This window comes from Heterodontus francisci, chromosome 7 (genome assembly GCF_036365525.1).
Source record: "Heterodontus francisci isolate sHetFra1 chromosome 7, sHetFra1.hap1, whole genome shotgun sequence".
Classification (NCBI taxonomy): Eukaryota; Metazoa; Chordata; class Chondrichthyes; order Heterodontiformes; family Heterodontidae; genus Heterodontus; species Heterodontus francisci.
The window spans coordinates 49,903,102-49,922,715 of NC_090377.1; the positions used below are offsets into that span (position 1 = coordinate 49,903,102).

The following is a 19,614-nucleotide window of genomic DNA, read 5'->3' on the forward strand; positions in this document are numbered from 1 at the left end:
CAAGGAGCAGCCTCAGCATCACCTCAACTCTTGAAGGCCCAAACTGCCTGCACAGCAAAGCTGAGTGAGATTCCTTGCTCCATGATAGCTCAGTCTACTTTGAAACTGTGCCTAGACTCCAGATTCAAACTGCATTAATTGCAAACCAACCAACTTTACTAGTGTAATGTAAATGCACCATATATGTCAATTGAACTCCAACAGATCAGTAGGCTAAAAGCAAAATACTGCAGATGCTGGAAATCTGAAATAAAAACAAGAAATACTGGAAATACTCAGCAGGTCAGGCAGCATCTGTGGAGAGAGAAGCAGATGAAGGGTCACTGACCTGAAATGTTAACTTTGCTTCTCTCTCTCCACAGATGCTGCCAGACATGTTGAGTACTTCCAGCATTTGTTTTTTTATTTTAGGTCAGTAGACTAGCTTGCTGGATCTGTCAGCTTGTTTACCTCTCTGGTTTTTACTGGTTTGTGGGTCTGCAAGCTGGACTGGATTGAAGCCACGTTGCTGAAGGAGCTCGTTTAAGATGTCCCATTCTGCTTGTTCATGCTAGAGAACAAAATAGAATAATCTATAAATGAAAGTTTTTTTTTTTAAAAAGGAGGGTAAACACAATGAATAAAATATGTTGGATTCCTTTTCATGCTCAGTATGATATTGAAAATAGTATAAATTCAACATTTATCAAAAACTGGTTTCAGAGGAATAAAAAGTATATTACTTGTAATATTAAAAAAACATTGGCAAATCCACACAAGAGCATCTAATTTTTCCTTTTTAAAGTTATGTTGACAATCAGAAGCATGTTGTCAAGAGTAGTAATTTTGTTTTAATCCAGATCTGCACAGTCCTGTCTTCACATTAAGGATACCCACCATCATGCTAAATGGGATAGATTTCAAACAGATCTAGAAACTCAAAACTGGGCATCTATGAGGCGCTGTGGGCCATCAGCAGCAGCAGAACAATATTCAAACAATCTGTAAACTCATGGCCCAGCATAACCCCCACTCTACCATTACCATCAAGCCGGAGAACAACCCTGGTTTAATGAAGAGTACAGGAGGGCATGCCAGGAGCAGCACCAGGAATACTTAAAATGAGGAGTCAGCCTGGTGAAGCTACAACACAGGACTACTTAAATGCCAAACAGCAGAAGCAGCATGCAATACAGGGCTAAGCAATCCCACAACCAATGGATCAAATCTAAGCTCTGCAGTCCTGCCATATCCAGTCGTGAATGGTGGTGGACAATTAAACAACTAGCAGGAGGAAGTGGCTCCACAAATATCCCCATCCTCAATGACGGAGGCGCCCAGCACAGCAGTGCAAAAGAAAAGGCTGAAGCATTTGCATCCATCTTTGCCAGAGGGGCCGAGTGGATGATCCATCTTGACCTCCTCCTGAGGTGCCCAGAATCAGATACCAGTCTTCAGCCAATCCGATTCACTGCACGTGATATCAAGAAATGGCTCAGGGCACTGGATACTGCAAGGGCGATGGACCCTGACAACATTCCGGCAATAGGACTGAAGACTTGTGCACCAGAGCCACGCCCCTAGACAAGCTGTTTCAGTACAGCTACAATACTGGCATCTACCCAGCAATGTGGAAAATTTCTCAAGTATGTCCTGTGCACAGAAGCAGGACAAATCCAGCCTGGCCAATTACTACCCAATCGTCAGCAAAGTGATGGAAGGGGTCATCGACAGTGCTATCAAGCAGCACTTGCTCAGCAATAACCTGTGCAGTGACGCTGCATTTGGGTTCTGCCAGGGCCACTCAGCTCCTGACCTCATTACAGCCTTGGTCCAAACATGGACAAAAGAGCTGAACTCCTGAGGTGAGGGGAGAGTGACTGCCCTTGACATCAAGACAGCATTTGACTGAGTATGGCATCAAGCAGCCCTAACAAAACTGGAGTCAATGGGAATCGGAGAAAATTCTCCACTGGCTGGAGTCATACATTGCACAAAGAAAGATGGTTATGGTTGTTGGAGGTTAATCAGCTCAGTCCCAGGTCATCACTGCAGGAGTAACTCAGTGTACTGTCCAAGGCCCAACCATCAATGACCTTCCCTCCATCATAAGGTCAGAGGTGGGGACGTTCGCACAATGTTCAGTCCCATTCACGACTCCTCAGATACTGAAACAGCCTATGCCCAGATGCAGCAAGACCTGGACAGCATCCAGGCTTGGCCTGATAAGTGGCAAGTAACATTCGCACCACACAAGTGCCAGGCAATGACCATCTCAAACAAGAGCGAATCTAACTATCTTCCCTTGATGTTCAATGGCATTACCATCAACGAATCCCCCACTATCAACATCCTGGGGGTCAACATTGACCAGAACTGAACTGGGCCAGCCACATAAATGCTGTGACTACAAGAGCAGGTCAGAGACTGGGACTTCTGCAGCGAGTAATTCATCTCCTGTCTCCCCAATGCCTGTCCATAGTCTACAAGGCACAAGTCAGGATTATGATGGAATACTCTCCACTTGCCAGGATGGGTGCAACTCCAACACTCAAGAAGCTCGACACCATCCAAGACAAAGCAACCCGCTTGATTGGCACCCCATCCACCAGGTTCAACATTCACTCCCTTCACCACCAACGAACTGTGGCAGCAGTGTGCATCATATACAAGATACACTGCAGCAACTCACCGAGGCTCCTTCGACAGCACCTTGCAAACCCATGGCCTCTACTAACTCAAAAAGAACAAGGGCAGCAGATGCATGGGAACATTAGTACCTGCAAGTTCCCCTCTGTCGGGGAGACTGGCCCAAGGGGATTTTGGGATACTTGGTGTAAAGCTTAGGCCCCTGAAACTTGAAAAGCTTGTCTGTGACACACAGAGAACCACATGAATAATCTAATCAAGAGGTAGATGAGGTCAAGGGGAAAGACACAGGGAATCACATGAATAACCCAATCATGGGGTTGACGAGGTGAATAATATGATCAAGGAAAGAGGAGATTAGGGAAGAGAGTAAGATGGGATGATGGTGTCGTTAAAGATCAGCTTGTCAAGTAAACCTCCTGTAACTGTATAAATTGACTGCTCAAACATTGTATTAGTAGAGTCCCTACGATCATTTGAGAGATTAGGACTTCTTGCATGCTCATAATAAAGGTCGCTCGTTTGGACAAGACACCCAACTCTCGAGGCGTTTTTGGGTACCGGGGCAAGGCCTCACCTTTACACCCTCCAAGTCACACACCATCCTGATTTGGAACTATATAGTCATTCCTTCACTGTCACTGGGTCAAAATCTTGGAACTCCCTTCCTAACAGCATTGCTGGTTTACCTATACCCCAAGGACTGCAGCGGGTCAAGGCAGCCGCTCACCACCACCTTCTCAAGGGCAATTAGGGATGGGCAATAAATGCTGGCCTGGCCAGCAACACTCACATTCTACGAACGAATGAATAAAGAGAGTATCCAGCAGACTTGACAGGGATAAAACTTGATACTGGTCATAATGGTCTAACAAAATAGAACTATGGAAGCAAGTTGTGTGCAAAAATCATTTCTGATTAATAAAAAAAAAAAAATCTTTTTTTTCCCCCAAGAGTTCACAACTGTACCATCAAAACAGCAAAATTAAATAGGAGACTTCAAAGAAATCACAATGCACCTTTGGCAAAGGAGCTGAAAGAATGGTTACTGAAGGGGCAGAAATCAATAATCAAAGCTTTTCTTCCCTCCATTTTACACGTCAGACAACACAGTCAGAAGGTCATGGGTTCCAAATGCCCTACCCCCCTCTTCAGAGATTTGTGCACATAATCTTAGCTGATTCTCTAGTGCAACACTGAGTGTGCTGGACTGCTTGAGGTGCTGTCTTTCAGACGAGACATTAAACATGCTCTCAGGTGGATGTAAAAGATCCCAAAAGGCACTAATTAAAGCAAAACACAGGAGTCCGAACTAACATTTAGCCCTTAACTAACATCACCAATATATTATCAGGTCACTACCATTAACAGCACTGTGGGTGCACCTACATCACATGGACTGCAGAGGTTCAAGAAAGTGGCTCACCACCACCATCTCAAGGGCAATTACGGATGGGCAACAAATGCTGGCATTGCCAGCAATGCTCACATCCCATGAAGAAATTTTTAAAAAAAATTGAGTCACCTTGTTGTGGGTAAATTAGCTGTCATATTTTACAACAGTTACTAAACTTCAAAGGTATTTCATTGGCAATAAAGCTTTTGGGACATCCAGAGTTCATGAAAGGCACACTTAGCAGTCTGCAAACAATACAGTGTATACAAAGGGTTATGCTGCCAGCTCCACTCCCAGCCTCTGGTGAAGCCACATGGAATAAAGGACAGGAACACAGTCTAAGCAAAACAAAGCTCTATCAAAAAAGACCTGATAGTAATACAAAGCACCTTTAGAGAATACAACACTAGTTTTTTCCTTCTCTTATTCCGATCTCAAATGGAGAAATCACAGGATCCAAGCTCACCTCACCTTTAGCTTTCAAATAGATAAACATGTAACTTATTTCAATGTACATGTCAAAATTAATGTGATTTACTACAACAGTTTAAAAGTCACAGCTGGATAATCCCATCAAGTTATTTTGTTTTGTTTTAGAGATACAGCACTGAAACAGGCCCTTCGGCCCACCGAGTATGTGCCGACCATCAACCACCCATCTATACTAATCCTCCACTAATTCCATATTCCTACCACATCCCCACCTGTCCCTATATTTCCTTACCACCTACCTATACTAGGGGCAATTTATAATGGCCAATTTACCAAACAACCTTTTGCAAGAAGCTGAAGAGTTTATTTTCCCTAATAAAGAAACATGGTGTTAAAGATAGGCTAGTACCAAATTTGAAGAACACAGCATAAGATCTTATGCGATCTTAGCCATTGAAGAACAAGAAATTCTATTTAGGATATCGTACAATCAGACTATATCTCATCCATTTCACCTCCTGAGGTAAAGCATGATTAAAAATTCTCTAACTGAAAGTAGCTATTACTTTGTGCTCCTCTTAAAATCAAAGTTTGAACTGCACTTTCCAACTATATAGTATTCTGCTTAGAGCAATATTATACTGTAGCAAGGGTACTAATGAAACAGACAGATGCACTTGAGGATTGGTCCTGTTTCAGATCATAAGAATATTCCTTACATATTTTGTAATACATTTGTGTTAATGCCCAATATATTATAGAAATAACTTCTGCGACTTTTAGTGGGAAAGATTTCTTTGAGAAGAAAATTCATCAACTAAGTTTGATATTAAAAGTGCATTCCCCAGTGGTTAAAGACTGCCCATCCTTTGGCTCACTATCCTGGATATTTTGCAAACAATAGTAAATTTCAAAAGGTGCAAACATGCCTATGAAAGTGACTTACAGTCAGCACAATTGAACAGCATTGTAAACTAGAATGAATTACAATACAGTGGACGACCATTTTCCAACTAAGTGAGTTCTACAATAGTGCTTAAAGAGCGAGAAAGTCACTGGAAACATGCAGTTATTAGTATGCTTAAGTTTACAAGAAATATTTGTGAGCTCTGAAAAGAAACATACTTATATGGGGAACTGAATGAATAATACAGTGGAGGAGCATTAGCTAATTTTAAATTAGTTAAAATATTACTAAAATTAACTAAAATACTCCATATCCAAATTTCAAGCAGCAAATTAAAACTGCTCCAAATTAGTACAAAATCTGCACGATCCAAAATAGAATATTACTATGCCTCAAAGCAGTCATAAAATTAAGTACATTAACATGTTATAGGTCAAACCTGCATCAGCAATATTTACATCCGAAAATAACTTACTGGTGATAGGATTACTGTCCACTCAAAAACAATTCTAATAATTAATATTTAAACAGCACTTACCTGTCCCAAATTATCTTTATCCACCCCTGCAATAAGAAACAAAATGTCACATACACGGAATGTAACTTAATCTCCCCACTCCCTCAAAGTGTGGAGCTGGCAATTAATTTTAGTCAAGACCATTCACAATCATATAAAATTACATCTCTCAGGAGGATCCACAATGTTTGTTACATAACCATAAAATTTTTATGCAGTTGTAGGCTTCTATGCATCTGTTGGCTTCCATTCACTGACTTGTTCCTTTAAATAAAACATTCAAGTTTGGGGAAAACATGCAGTTTGAAAAGATGCTTAATGCTGAAAAAATCAAAAGGTTAAATTGTACCAGAGTGTTTACAAGTGGTGTTAGCCTCATTGTCATTGCTTTGAGGGGGTAAAAAGCTTTGTTCTTTTATCTGCCAACAGAATTGAGTGGTGACCAATCAGCTGAGTTTTTTTTTGTCTTGCTGTACTTCCTGTTCCAGCCAAAAAAAATACATCAATAGAGACTCTTTGTGGTCAGCAGTGGCAACAACTTGCACTTACACAGCATCTTTAACATAGAAAATTGCTCCATGGCACTTCACAATTATCATACGAAATTTGATACTGAACCCCAAAATATTAGGACAGGAGGTAGGCTTTAAGGAGCTTCGTAAAGAAGTATCGAGCTGGAGAGGCTAAGGGAGGAAATTCCAGTGCTTAGTGATTCAGCAGATGAAGGCACAATCGCCAACAGCAGAGGGATTGAAATCAGGGATGTGCAAGAGACCAGAAATGGAGCAGCACAGAAATTTCAGAGGATTGTAAGAGGTTACAGAGATAAAGAGGGATGAGGCCACTTACAGATTTGAAAAGTAAGACAAGAATTTTAATGGAGGCTTTGCCACACCAGGAGCCAATACAGGACAGCGAACAAAGGAGTGATGAGTGAATGGGACTTGGTGCAAGTAAGGATACGGGCTACAGAGTTTTGGATGAATTCATGTAAATGGAGAGTGGAAAATGGGAGTCTGGCCAGGAAAACACTGCAATAGTCTAAAAGTAACAAAGACATGGGTGAGGTTTTCAGCAGTAGGAAGGGGAAGGGATGGTCATTGTTAGAAATGGAAGTAGGCTGTCTTGGTGATGGAACGATTGTGTGATCTGAAGCTCACCTCAGGGTCAAGCAGAATGCCAAGGTTGCGAACACTCCGGTTTAGCCTCAGACTATGACCTGGGAAAGGAACAGAATTCATGAGTTGAGCAAAAGACCAAAGCTTCGGTCTTCCAATATTTAATTACAGGAAATTGTTCAGGGCTGGATGTTGGGCTGGTAGTATGGCAAAGCAAAGACAGTGAAGACAGAAAGGTGGTGGAGGGATTGAGAAAGTTACTAGATGTAGTACGCTGATGACATCCAACTCGTGGAACCTAGCATTGCGTTTTCCAATGTCGCCGAGATCACAAGTAAAAAGCACAGGCAACACCTAGGAATGTACACTTTTATTTAAAAACAATATGTTCCAAAAGGAAATACATTTTGCAAGCATTACCAGGTCACAAACTCTTCAATGTATCCTGACCAGGACTGCACAGGAGATGCAAAGATATGGGAGTTACGATTAAGATGAATCAAAATAATAATTTCAGGTCAGACATTTCAACCTTAAGAAACCCCCAGAAACCTTGGCTCATCACTTAATAGTTATTTGATTCAAATATAGTGTATTGATCAATTAATAAGGTAGGCTTATATATGATTAATTATACATGTTTGGTCGGAAAGATAAATGAGCTGTCAGGTGTACAGGTAATCTTAAACTAAAAAGGAATAGTCGCGCTAGTAAAACAAAAATCACACCAGAAAAGCAGGAGACCAAACAAGAGTCTGCACACAAAGAAATAAAAACAGAAGATGCTGGAAACACTCAGCTGGTCAGGCAGCATCTGTGGACAGAGTGTGCAAGTCGCCACCGTAAAACCTTCGAGACAATTACCATCCCTCACTCACCCACTTCCAACTACCCGTAACTCGGGTCTCACTGCAAATGGCTCTGTGTAGAAAACAGTCAATGTTGAAAGCGATGTAAGACGACAGTATTATCTCCGAACAACCACCTGCCCCTCCATCAAACTGTGCTTACCATGTCAGGGCTACAACAATTACACTAACCCGTTGTGTTGACTGCTAAACAACCAGTGCCCCCCCCCAACACGCCCGAAACCCGCAGTCGCTCATCGCGGCAAGTGAGCGGGGCGGGGGGGGGGGGGGGTGGAAGAGCGAAGCAGCAGCACAAAACTATTAATGGAAAATAAAAAAGTGGATGTGTACAATGAGGCCATTTCTGGCATTATCGAAAATAATTTAATAATTTGGGGACTGTATGTACTCACTGTTTAACTTCTTTAACGTTTCCAGCGGTTCCATTTATCTCATCCACCCCCCGTGTTTAACTCCCGTTGCCAACGTCCCATTTAAGCGTCGGCGTTAAAACTCCGGCTAAAAGAAGCCGCTCCGCAAATACAAACGAGCCAATCAATTAACTCGGATCAGCTGAGGGCGGGGTTTGCTGCTGTGCTCTCGCGTGATCTGGGGTTGCGGGATTTTCCCAGCGGTTCGTTAGCTGAAAGGAGGATGTTGATGTGTCTGGGTGCAAGATCGTCTTGATGGCCTGCGCTTATTGCCCAAGGTGTCAAATGCAAATCAGTAAGGGATCTGGGGGTCTCGCTTCTTTATTTATGTGAAGAACACGGTCTTTTGTTGCGAAGAGGATTGTGGCTGGAAGTTGCCATAGTTACCAGCCGGTGCTCATCAGACGCAGAGGAACGCGAAGCTGGTAAATAACGGCCGGCATTTAATTCTCCTTTAAAAGCATTGTCGGTCAGTCTGTGACTAAACCTTTGCTTCCTACTTTCACATTTTTTTTAACAGCCGTATAAGATTTCGTTGTAATGTACCCTTCCAATATGATGAAATTCCAAGGTTATTGAGCCAACTACCAATATTCTGTGGTTGTAATTGTATCTAGATTTTATTACATACAAATTAGGAGCAGAAGTAGACCACTCAGCCCCTCAAGCCTGCTCCGCTATTCAACAGGATCATGGCTGATCTGATTGTAACCTCAACTCCACATTCCCGCCTACCCCCAATAACCTTTCACCCCCTTGCTTATCAAGAATCTATCTACCTCTGTCTTAAAAATATTCAAAGACTCAGCACCACCACATTTTAAGGAAGAGAATTCCAAAGACTCATGACCTTCTGAGAAAATATTTGTCCTCATCTCTGTCTTAAATGGGTGACCCCTTATTTTTAAACAGTGACCCCTGGTTCTAGATTCTCCCACAAGAGGAAATATCCTTTCCACAGACACCCTGTCAAGACCCCTCAGAATCTTATATGTTTCAATCAAGTCGCTTCTTAGTCTTCTAAATTCCAGCGAATGCAAGCCTAGCCTGTTCAACCTCATAAGCCAACCCACGTATTCCAGGTTTTAGTCTATATTCTTGTCTGAAATACGGTTGGTAAATACTGATTTGTTAATTGCTCTGAACGCCGTGGAATGCGTTCGCCCAAAACGATGATCTGTCATTAGTAAAGTGTTGGAAAGAGCCTTGTGTGATCCACTCTCAAAATATTTGTAGTATACGGGTTTGAAAGGGTTAATGTTTGGGACAGTGTGAGTAACATCTCCCACTTGATAATGTGAGACATCACATGTGAAGAAGGCTTGAGAAGAAAAATCATCGTGACCAATAGAGGAGTTAGACATGTTTAAGTGTATATAGTTCCTGAAATGTAATAAACAATAATGGTTCAAAAAAGTTTCAAAAATCCCTGCAAGCCAGACTAACTCAAACATACAATATGGTGGCAACGGTGAACAAGCAGTGGTTCTTGCCATACAACACCCAGAAAATTTTGAAAAACAACAGACCTGAAAAGAAGCGCCAACATTGCAGAACTTGAGAAGAGGCTGTGAAGAGCTCCAGAACTGCTCTGTGGGCAAAACAGAGAGTCGGGGAATCAGCTTGCCGAGTCATTCAGGCAGCACCACAGAGGCATGGTGGGTCTGTGAAAAAAAATCCCAATCCAGCGATGCAAGCTTCAAGTCGGAGAGTCAAGCAACAGTTGGGGATCTGGTGAGTAACCTTTAAAAAAAGGTACAAAATGTTTTCCAACAGCACACTATAAGTAGGCAGCAACAGGAAAAACCAAAAATTCTTAACAAGGGTGGATCCGAGGTCGGCACCATTGCATGAGGCGACCGCGAGACTGAAAAGTGTGGGAAACTATCAGTACAGGATGAAAAATTTAAAATAAAAAGAAAACTACCCAGAAAGTTTAGACAAGCCATGAATCTTAAATTTACACTACCAGAAAGGTTTGAACACCAGGAAGGACGAAATCAAACTCAAAACTGGTCACTGTGGAGAAAAACATTTTTGAGGTACACAATTGCTTCTCAATTAGACAACAAGTCTGAATAAGAACAAGTCAACACTTTACTGTACTCCATCAGAGCAATAGCAGATGATGTTATTGCAAGGCAAGGCATTAATGAGACGCCAGATAAGTTTGATGAAGTCCTAAAGGTCTTTGATAATTACTTCAACCTGAGGAACAATAAGATTCTAGAAAGTGCCAAATTCAACAGAAGAGTCCCGAAACCAGGTGAACTGATAGGTGCTTTTATTCATGACCTTTACAGGCTAGTTGAAGGATGCAAATAATGGAGACCTAAAATCAGAAATAATTCAAGACCGCATTTTAGTAGATATTGCTAATGAATCCGTTTAAGATTTATTGTAATCTAAGGAAGACCTTGCCCTAGACAAAATAATACAGCTGGTGAGACAACCAGAAGTCTGTAAGCAGAACAGAGCAATCCTGAGTGATGAAGAAAAACCTTGGTTCACAAAACCTCCAATGAACATATGGTTCTTTAAACGCAGAACTGTAAAAGAAGCACCAGAAAAGAAGATACACTTGGGAGGGAAGGTGCAAGATGCTGTGGTGCCAAAAAGACCCACCGGCATAAACGTGTCAAAACAAAGCAGAATGCTTTTACTGCAAGAAAGTTGGCCATTTTGGGAAGATGTGCCAAAGTAAAACCTCTACTTTCAAAGGTTCTAAAGAAAAAGTCTTCAAATGTAGAATTATTAATGAAGTTGAACAATCTCCATCAAAAAAGAAATCCAAAAACTTCCTTAGTGAGAACAAAGACCCCAATCATGCAGAGTTAATGTTTCTGGTCTCTGACCTTTCATCAGAACTGTTCCAATGGAAGGTCACAGACCTGAAAACCTGACTCTGCTCCTCTCTCCACAGATGCTGCCTGACCTGCTGCGTAATTCCAGCACTTTCTGTGTTTTTATTTCAGATTTCCAGTATCTGCAGTATTTTGCTTTTAACTTTAAACTAGACACTGGAGTAAGCGTAACAGTTTTTCCAGACAACGAACTGTGGTTATCAACGCATTGCCTGCAACCAACAAACAGTTATACGGTCCAGGAGGGATTGAACTGAAAGTAAAGGGAAAGCTACAGGCAACACTTCAGTACAAGAGAAAGCAGATATTGGAAACACTGTATACTCTACAGAATCAAGAGCTTGTATAGACCTTCATCTTATTCGGAAAGTGGAAGAAATTAAGCAGCAAGAATCTAGGAGTCACTTCTGAAATTATTTACTGGTCTGGGATGACTTAAGACCGAATATAGCATTATGTTGCGAAAAGATGTTAAACCTGTGTCTTTGTGCGCCTAGGAAGATACCACATTGTTGAATGAAGCAAGACCAACTTCAGCTAGAAGAGATGACCAGGATGGGAGTCATTTCCCCTGTCACAAAGCCAACAGAGTGGTGCTCTGGAATGATTCCATTTCCTAAACCTAACTGTACTCTTCACATTTGTGTAGACTTAGCCCAACTTAATAAGGCTGTTGCATGAGAAATTAATCCTACATCCTCAGTAGACGAAAGGTTGTCAAAGTTATCTAAAAATATTAGGCTGCGTTTGTTGACAATGCAACCACTACGTGGTGCAGCACTGGCAATGCGCAAATGCAGCCTGTGCTACTAAAACGTCACAGTCTGCAACGTCAGGCAGCTGCCAGGACTAAAGATGGCGCTGCTCAAACAATCACACGAAGACAACCTAAACACATGGCAGGACACAAAGGCCGGAAGGAGAGAGCGAGCGGGCCAAGGAGGGAGAGAGCGAGCGAGAGAGCAGGTAGGCCGGGGAGGGAGAGAGGGAGCAGGTGGGGGGGGGAGAGCGAGCGGGCGGGATGGGAGGGGGGAAGAGCGAGCGGGCGGGTGGGGAGGGCTGGAGAGCGAGCTGGCGAGGGGGGAAGAACGAGCTGGCGGGTGGAGAGGGCTGGAGAGCGAGCTGGCGAGGGGGGGGGAGCGAGCGGGCCGGGTGGGGGAAGAGGAGAGTGGGAAGGGGGAGGTGGGGAGTGCGGGCGTGGGGGGGAGGGAAGAGCGAGAGGGGGAGCGGGCGGGGGAGGAAAGCGCACCCGTCACCACCACCACCACCAAGCTCTCTCCCCGCTACCCCCACCCTCACTCTCTCCCTGCGTTAGGCGATGACGTCATTTGCGCATGCGCCAATCAGTCCTGGCAATGCGGAACGCAGCGCATTCGCAGAGAGTATGAGCCATTCTGCGCATGTGCACAGATTGGCACACTCTGACGTCAGCTGCTGGCTGCATTGTCAGTAATCACTTTGAAAATATTATGTTCACAAAGCTCGACACATAGTTTTTGGCAATTCCTTTGGACAAGAAGTCAAGGTTACTGACAACATTCATCATTCGTTAGGAAGGTTTTGCTTTAATTGTTTACCATTTGGCATAACATCAGCACCAGAAATATTCCACGGAACCGTATGTCGAATATTCTACAGGGCCTTTAAATGACTAATATGCCATATGGACTAAAGACTGGCTCGGGTCTGCAAATGAAACCCCAGCCGAGCCTGAAAGAACCACATCCAAGCCCGGCCCGGCCCCAGTCCTTCCATTTTTTTTTCCCGTACCCGACTCGACCCGACCCAACCGTCAGTTAACCCACCTTCCGTTTTTCACTTTGTTGGTTATCTGCACAAGCTTAAAATAACTAACAAAACCACCTTTCTAGTCCAAAATTTACGTTAACAGAGGAGCCACTTACCTGAGGTGTGATAGAGCGTGACCGACCCGGTCTGACCTGACCCAAGCCCGAATGCCAGACCCGGAAGTGTGACCCGACCTGAAACAGATACATGTCGTCGGGTTCGGGTCGGGTAGCCAGCCTTTGATATGGGTGACATCTTAGTCGATGGCGAATCCGTCAAAGAACGTGACCTGAGGGTTAGAGTGATTTTGGATCATCCACAAGAAGAAGGCCTTACTCTTAATGAAAAGTGAATTCTCAAAAACTTCTGTATGTTTCCTAGGGCACATTGTTAATAGCAAGACCATAATGGCAGACCCGCAAAAAACGAGATCTGTTAGTGAATTCCCAATTCCTACTTCTGTCCAAGATCTTCAGCAATTCCTTGGAAAAGTTAATCAGCTGGAAAATTTCTGCCCAATCTAGCGCAAGTTACTGAACCCTTAAGACAACTCGTAAAGAAAGCTCAAGCATGGTTTGGAATGCACATCAGGAGCAGGCATTTCAAATGATCAAGAAAATGTTGATTTCGCCAAATACCTTAGCGCGTTATAACCCCTCACTACCAACCACAATTGCAGCAAATGCTTCATCTACAGGGTTGGAGGCGGTCCTTTTTTAAGAACAGCCAGATTGATGTTGTAGACCAGTTTATTATGTGTCTCAAGCATCGACTGAGACGAGGTACGCCATCATAGAGAAAGAAGCTCTTGCAGTCACGTGGGCTTGCGAAAAGTTTTCAGATTATATCATTGGCTTAAAGATTGTCATAGAGACAGATCACAAACCCCTAGTTTCCTTACTTGATGAAAAGGAACTCTTAACAATGCCTCTGAGAATCCAGAGATTCCGGTTGAGGCTAATGTGATTCACGTGTGAAACGGTATATTGTTATGGCACGACCGCTCAAAACAAAGCCCCCAATCAAAATATATGATTCTGATTGCGGTGAGAGCAACACACTGTCAATTCAGTCCCGTCACTCCACAGATCACATAACATTTCACTTTAAACTTTCCAAATTAAAGAAAGCCACAGCCGAATTGAAAAATCTGTTAATCCCCGAAAAAAGCAAACCAAACCAGGTATCTTTAGATATCAACAAATTAACTGTTTATTAGAAAAACTAAAAAAAAAACTTAAACGCTACTAAGATAAAACAACATTTAAAAGTAGTATTAACAATATCAAATACAAGTCCATTCAGATTTATGCTTTCTGACGATAAGGCCTCTGATTCAAAGTCCACTCGCAATCTTCCAGGGTCCGATGAGGTAAGGAAATCCAGTCCAACATCCGCAGTTTCAAACTCCTCTTCCTTCCAGCGATGACCACAGCAGATCAACAACTTCCAACCACTTTCAAAAGAAATCAATCTGGCTTAACTTTTCGAATTTTGAGGGGTAAAAAAGTAGTCAATCTAAATTCACTTCCTTCAGTTTAAATTAACAGTGATCTCTTTTCAGTTCATGCTGGCCCAGCTGTGTCTGTTTGTTAGAAGTCTGTCTCAACAAAAGTCAGTTTTTCAAATGTCACTCACAACATTGTACATCCTGTCCCTGGTTTCTGAATGGCTGTGCCCGGGGCAACCAAGATGTACCTTCTGAAGCTGGCTTGTTCTCCCTCTCTGGTTGTATTATCCAGGACAACCAAGATGCACTTTCCTTGGCAACTTCTGATCTTGCTGTTTCAAAGCAGTACTGATCCTTTTCTGTCTTAAAGGCACACTGCATATTTCCCCCCCAAAAAACAGTATCATGACCATATGTACAGGGCAAGCTGCAAATGTCAGCAGATGCATTGTCCAAGCTACTGTTGACCATCCTACACAACAGGATGTTAACTTCATTAATGAGATTGAATCACGTTCTCAGTTCACTGCATCACGATAGCCAGCAAGCTCTAAAAAGCTCCAAAAAATTCGTCATGCTTAGATGCAAGATGAGGAATGCATCCATATCTGCCAATATTGCACGCAAGGTTGGCCACAGCAGTGTCCCCCAGTGGTACGGTGATGAAAATCTTCTTTGAGTACAGAAAGCATTTTATTATTGTAGATGATTTGCTGGTATATGCTGAGAGGCTGGAGATTCCATCTCACTCCAGACAGATAACTTGGAGAAAATACACACAGGTCACATGGGTATCATGAACTGCAGCACGTAGGCTCAGTCATCCGTGTCGTGGCTGGGAATATCGAGAGATATAGATGAAATTATTTCTAATTGCCAGGTATGCACAGTGCACAGACCAGACCAGAGTGAACCCCTTATCTCGACCCAATTTCCAACCACACTGTGGAAGCGTCTGGGGATGGATCTATTCATGTTTGATGGGAAATCCTACCTGATTGGTACCGATTACTTTTCAAGGTGGATCAAAGTCAATCGTTTGGACACAATGACAACTGAGACAGTCATTCACGTTTTACAGGAGATCTTTGCAATGCATCCAAATTGTGTCAGGTGATGGTCCTCAATTTGCAAACAAGTACTTCACACATTAAGTGGAAAACTGTAGATTTGTACATCTTACAAGATCCTCTAGATATCCTCATTCTAATGGTGAAGCTGAAAGAGGAGTCAGAACTGTTAAAGAAGAATAAAAATTTTCAAACAGCACTCCTAAACTACAGATCTATTCCATTGCAATGTGGATTAGCACCATCAGAACTGTTGATGGGAAGGAAACTCAAAACACTACTTCCTATTCTCCTCAAAATTACTTCCAGGACCAGAAGTCCAGGATTATCAGAGAGTTCAAGACAGAGAAAAGTCTCATCAAAAGCAACAAACTTTTATCTATAACAGGAGATATCGTACCAGGAACCTACCCAAGTTGATGGAAGGAGAAAAGGGATGGGTATGAGACCAAAGCAGAGAAGGAGTGATCATCCAGAGAGCTGAAAATCAACGGAGATCTTAGTTAGTACATACTTCAGAAGGTACGATAAGAAGAAATAGAAGAATTCTTATTTCTATTCATCGAACATGTCAATCACTCATACATTTGGATGAACCAGATGTTGATGCTGAAATTCAGAAAACACCAGATACTACAAACTTCCGTGAAGGCCGTCCAAGTCAAGAAATGAGTTCAGAGAAAGGCTACTGATCTTCCAAGTCTGACAAGAACATGATCAGGGAGAGTTGTGAAGCCTCTTGACAGTTTGAATCTGTGATGTCAGAAACTTGCGGAGAGGTGAGGTAATATGCAAATGAAAAATGAATGTGTGTGTGTGTGTCTGTGTAGACTTGTGGGGAGATGTAGTATAAGGGTTTGAAAGGGTTAATGTTTGGGACAGTGTGAGTAACATCTCCCACTGTGATGATATAAGACATCACATGTGAAGGAGACTAAAGAAGAAGAAGCATCATGACTAACAGAGGAGTTAGACCTGTTTAAGTACAGTGTGTATAGTTCCTGCAATGTAATAAACAGTTATGGTTCAACCTTACTAAAGCCTCAGAAATTCCTGTGAGCCAGACTGACCAAAACATACAACAATATATACAATATCTGTTTTCCCCAGAGTGCAATATATTGAAGTAGAATTTTTAAAAGAGTTATTTACTTCACTGTGAATGAATGAAACCCGTCACTTCTGCCACAGCAATTGCGTTATTGTTGAAACTTGTTAATTTAAAATGTGATGTAAAACGCAGACTTCTAATTTAATAATTCAACAGCAGATAGTTGATGTAATTTCTTCACTTTATGCAATCTAGTTGCATTTTGCGTTTGTTTTGTTGAATCAGTCTATTTGGGCACTGATGCATAGGCCATGGCAATAAAACTACGTTTAACCAAAGTAGTACACAAGTTAGTGAACGAAAGTGTTTATTTATGTTTTCTGAGCAAATCTTACATGTAGGAAGAAATGTTTTGTCAGTTTTATTTTGTGGGAAACTTCTGACTTAAAAGGGCACCACACGATATGGTCAAGGGTTTTAAAACTTAATGTGAGAGGAATTGCAAATGTGTGTATATCTACATGCTGATTCAACTGTATGGTCAGTTCAACTGTATGTTATCTGAAATTATTATAATTGGCCTATCATGTCAGTGCTTTTTGCTAGAGCGATTCAAAGCTAATTGCACTGCCTTGCTGTCTTTCCCATAACCCCCCTTCCCCAACTTTAACTTGCTTCAAATATTTATCCAACGTCCCCTTAAAAGATGTAATGGTCCCTGTTTCACTTCCTGTAACAAAATATTACCTGCTCCAGCAAATGCTGCATGAAGAAATTTCTCTAACCTCTTACCTTTGTGTCAATTTTAAATTGTTAGGATTTTTAAAGCCCACTGGGGGCAGGAACGTCTGAGAGTGCAATTTGATTATCATGTTCTCAGAGGTCGGCACTGGGTCCTGCCTCTTCCAGAACACGATGCTATTTTTAAAGTGTAGCCAGCAGGGAGAGGACAGGTCTGGCGCCTGCATGCAATTAGTTGCCTGTTGAGCTCATTAAAGAGCACACTAACAGGCTTGTCAGTTTCAGGGAACGATTTTTAAAGGCTGAGAACGGGGAAGACACCGGGGTCAGGTGGGGGGGGGGGGGGGTGGAATACGACGGGGTTGTGAAGATGTGAACAGTGTAGAGACCCATTACGGCTATGGGAAGGGCTGATTAAAATAAAGCAAAGGCAGCAAATAAAGCTCAGCTGTTCCACCTCAGTGTAGCTATTGCTGCAGCTGGAAGAGTTGGAGTTTTCTCAGTGGTGAATAGCAGGAAGGGATCTGAGGCTGCTGGCATCACTGTGGCAGCTGGGGTTGGCAGGGGAAGGCATAGTCAATGTACAAAGCCCAGCTGAGGAAGTTCAGATGGGAACAGGCTATTCTGACATTGGACAGAGCAGCTGGGATGAAATTCAGCAGTTGCAGCCTCCTGGACAGCAGGAGGCCAGAGGAGCACAGTGGCGAGGTGGGGGCAGTGCTGGTGGATGGGGGTGCTACAAGGGGACAAGAGAAATCTCTCGAAGAGATGGCTACTGACCACTGTAGGGGAACCCCAGACAGAGGTGAAACAACATGCCACTTGCTCAGCAGACCAACCATTCAGCAGACCATCAGGTTTCTGAAGATGTGATTCTGGTGCCTGGAGTGGTTGGGTGGCACCCTCCAATGCCCTCTTGCAAGGGTCTCCGTCATTGTTGACGTCTCCTGCGCTGTCCATAATATGGCACTCCAGAAAGGTGTGGACCTTTCCAATGAGGACATGGAAGGAGGCAGCTCATGGGGGGGGGGGGGGAGGGGGGGCAATGGACCAGAAGGTAATAGAGGAGGAGGAAGAGGGGGCAGAGAGGGATAACATTGAACAGAGGTGTCCCTGCTACCCACCAAGATGGCCTCCTCCTGCCCCCTTCCAGGAAAGGACCTCCCTGCTCTCCGTCACAGCCTCCAGAATTTGATCCAGGTGGGCATTGATGAAGCGAGGGTCTACCCTGCCCGAGTGCCAGGCCTCCAGCTTCCCTGTGACATCTCACTTCCCTCTGGTGCTGTGGATCTTCCTCAGGACAACCAGCAGCCTCAGTGATGGCTGCCGTAGATGTCTACATGAGCCCCACAATTGATCTGACCCACTGCCATTTTCAATCCTGCTAGCTCTGAGGACAGGAAACCTGTCTCCATACCAATTAAGGCTTTTCCACTTGAAAATTACAATCTGAATCAGCTTCCCAGAGGAGGCAGGTTTCACGCCCAAAACCAGACAAGACTCCTGTTTCTTGCCTCCATTTTGAAAATCTGGACCATAGTCTCTTGTCACTGTAGAGGAAATAGTTTATTTTTACCAAATCACTCTATTAAAACCCTTCATGGTTTTAAAGACCTCAATGATATCTCCTCTTGGCCTTCCTTGTTCTACAGAAAATGCTACCTTCAGCTAAAGGCACAATATCTTGAATTGTTTCTATTCCAAACGAATGTCCTGATCTAGATATCCATGCGACAGACCCATATTCATAAGATTGAGCTTTTGACAACTATTTCATCCTTTCCAGTCTTCTGAAAAAAAAAACTTTAAAAAGGGGGATAGGAAACATTTAACATTTCCTTGTGAATGACACACAATATTTGGACCAGTGAGTGGAGTCCTAGCTAGTAGTTTGCCTATGTAACAACAGCAACGAGACTTCAGAAGTAACTCATTGGCTGTGAAGCACTTTGAGACATTCTGAAGTTTTGAAAGATGCTATATAAATGTAAGTTCTTATTTTTATTTTATTTATTCAATCCATTCTCATTCGGAATCAGTAATCTGAAAGAATTATTAAGTGTTCAAAGCTGATTTTTTTTAAACTTGTCATCACTTCATTAGGTGAGTAGGAGTGACAGCTGCAATCTTCTTTGCTTGTCTAAACTGTCACATGTCAGCAAGAGCATTTATTTGTCTATCCTTTAGAATCTTTATTGGATTAGCTATCAATCAAGATGTAGTGTTCAGAATTGTGTAGGCATTTCTGCCAAATTGAGATGTGCAGCTACTTTATAGTCTAATTGTGCAATATATAACATGCCACAAACATAAAATTTAACTTTTGTAAATTCAGGAACAGGAATAAACTAATGGCTCAGCTTTGAACTTGTG

The 19,614-nt window shown here is 42.7% G+C and overlaps 2 protein-coding genes across 13 annotated transcripts in view; one reads left to right on the plus strand and one right to left on the minus strand.

The window, feature by feature from the left end:
- The window catches only part of cep70 (centrosomal protein 70), a 65,386-nt gene extending 57,028 nt beyond the window's left edge, over positions 1 to 8,358 (minus strand). For 5 of the 12 annotated variants that reach the window (XM_068035158.1, XM_068035148.1, XM_068035147.1 and 2 more), the window contains exons 1-3: positions 8,260 to 8,358; positions 5,902 to 5,927; positions 451 to 550 (exon numbers count right to left, since the gene is read on the minus strand). In XM_068035158.1, coding sequence (XP_067891259.1) covers positions 451 to 550; positions 5,902 to 5,927; positions 8,260 to 8,293 — 160 coding nt within the window. In that variant the 5' untranslated portion in view covers positions 8,294 to 8,358. Of the gene's footprint in view, positions 1 to 450; positions 551 to 5,901; positions 5,928 to 7,040; positions 7,100 to 7,876; positions 8,079 to 8,259 lie in introns of those variants that run through there. The other 7 variants (XM_068035152.1, XM_068035151.1, XM_068035149.1 and 4 more) reach the window with 7 other exon arrangements.
- A 264-nt stretch (positions 8,359 to 8,622) lies between these two features.
- The window catches only part of faima (Fas apoptotic inhibitory molecule a), a 45,755-nt gene continuing 34,763 nt past the window's right edge, over positions 8,623 to 19,614 (plus strand). Inside the window, exon 1 of the mRNA XM_068034493.1 lies at positions 8,623 to 8,702. The gene's annotated coding sequence lies outside the window, so the exon portion shown is untranslated. The remainder of the gene's footprint in view (positions 8,703 to 19,614) is intronic.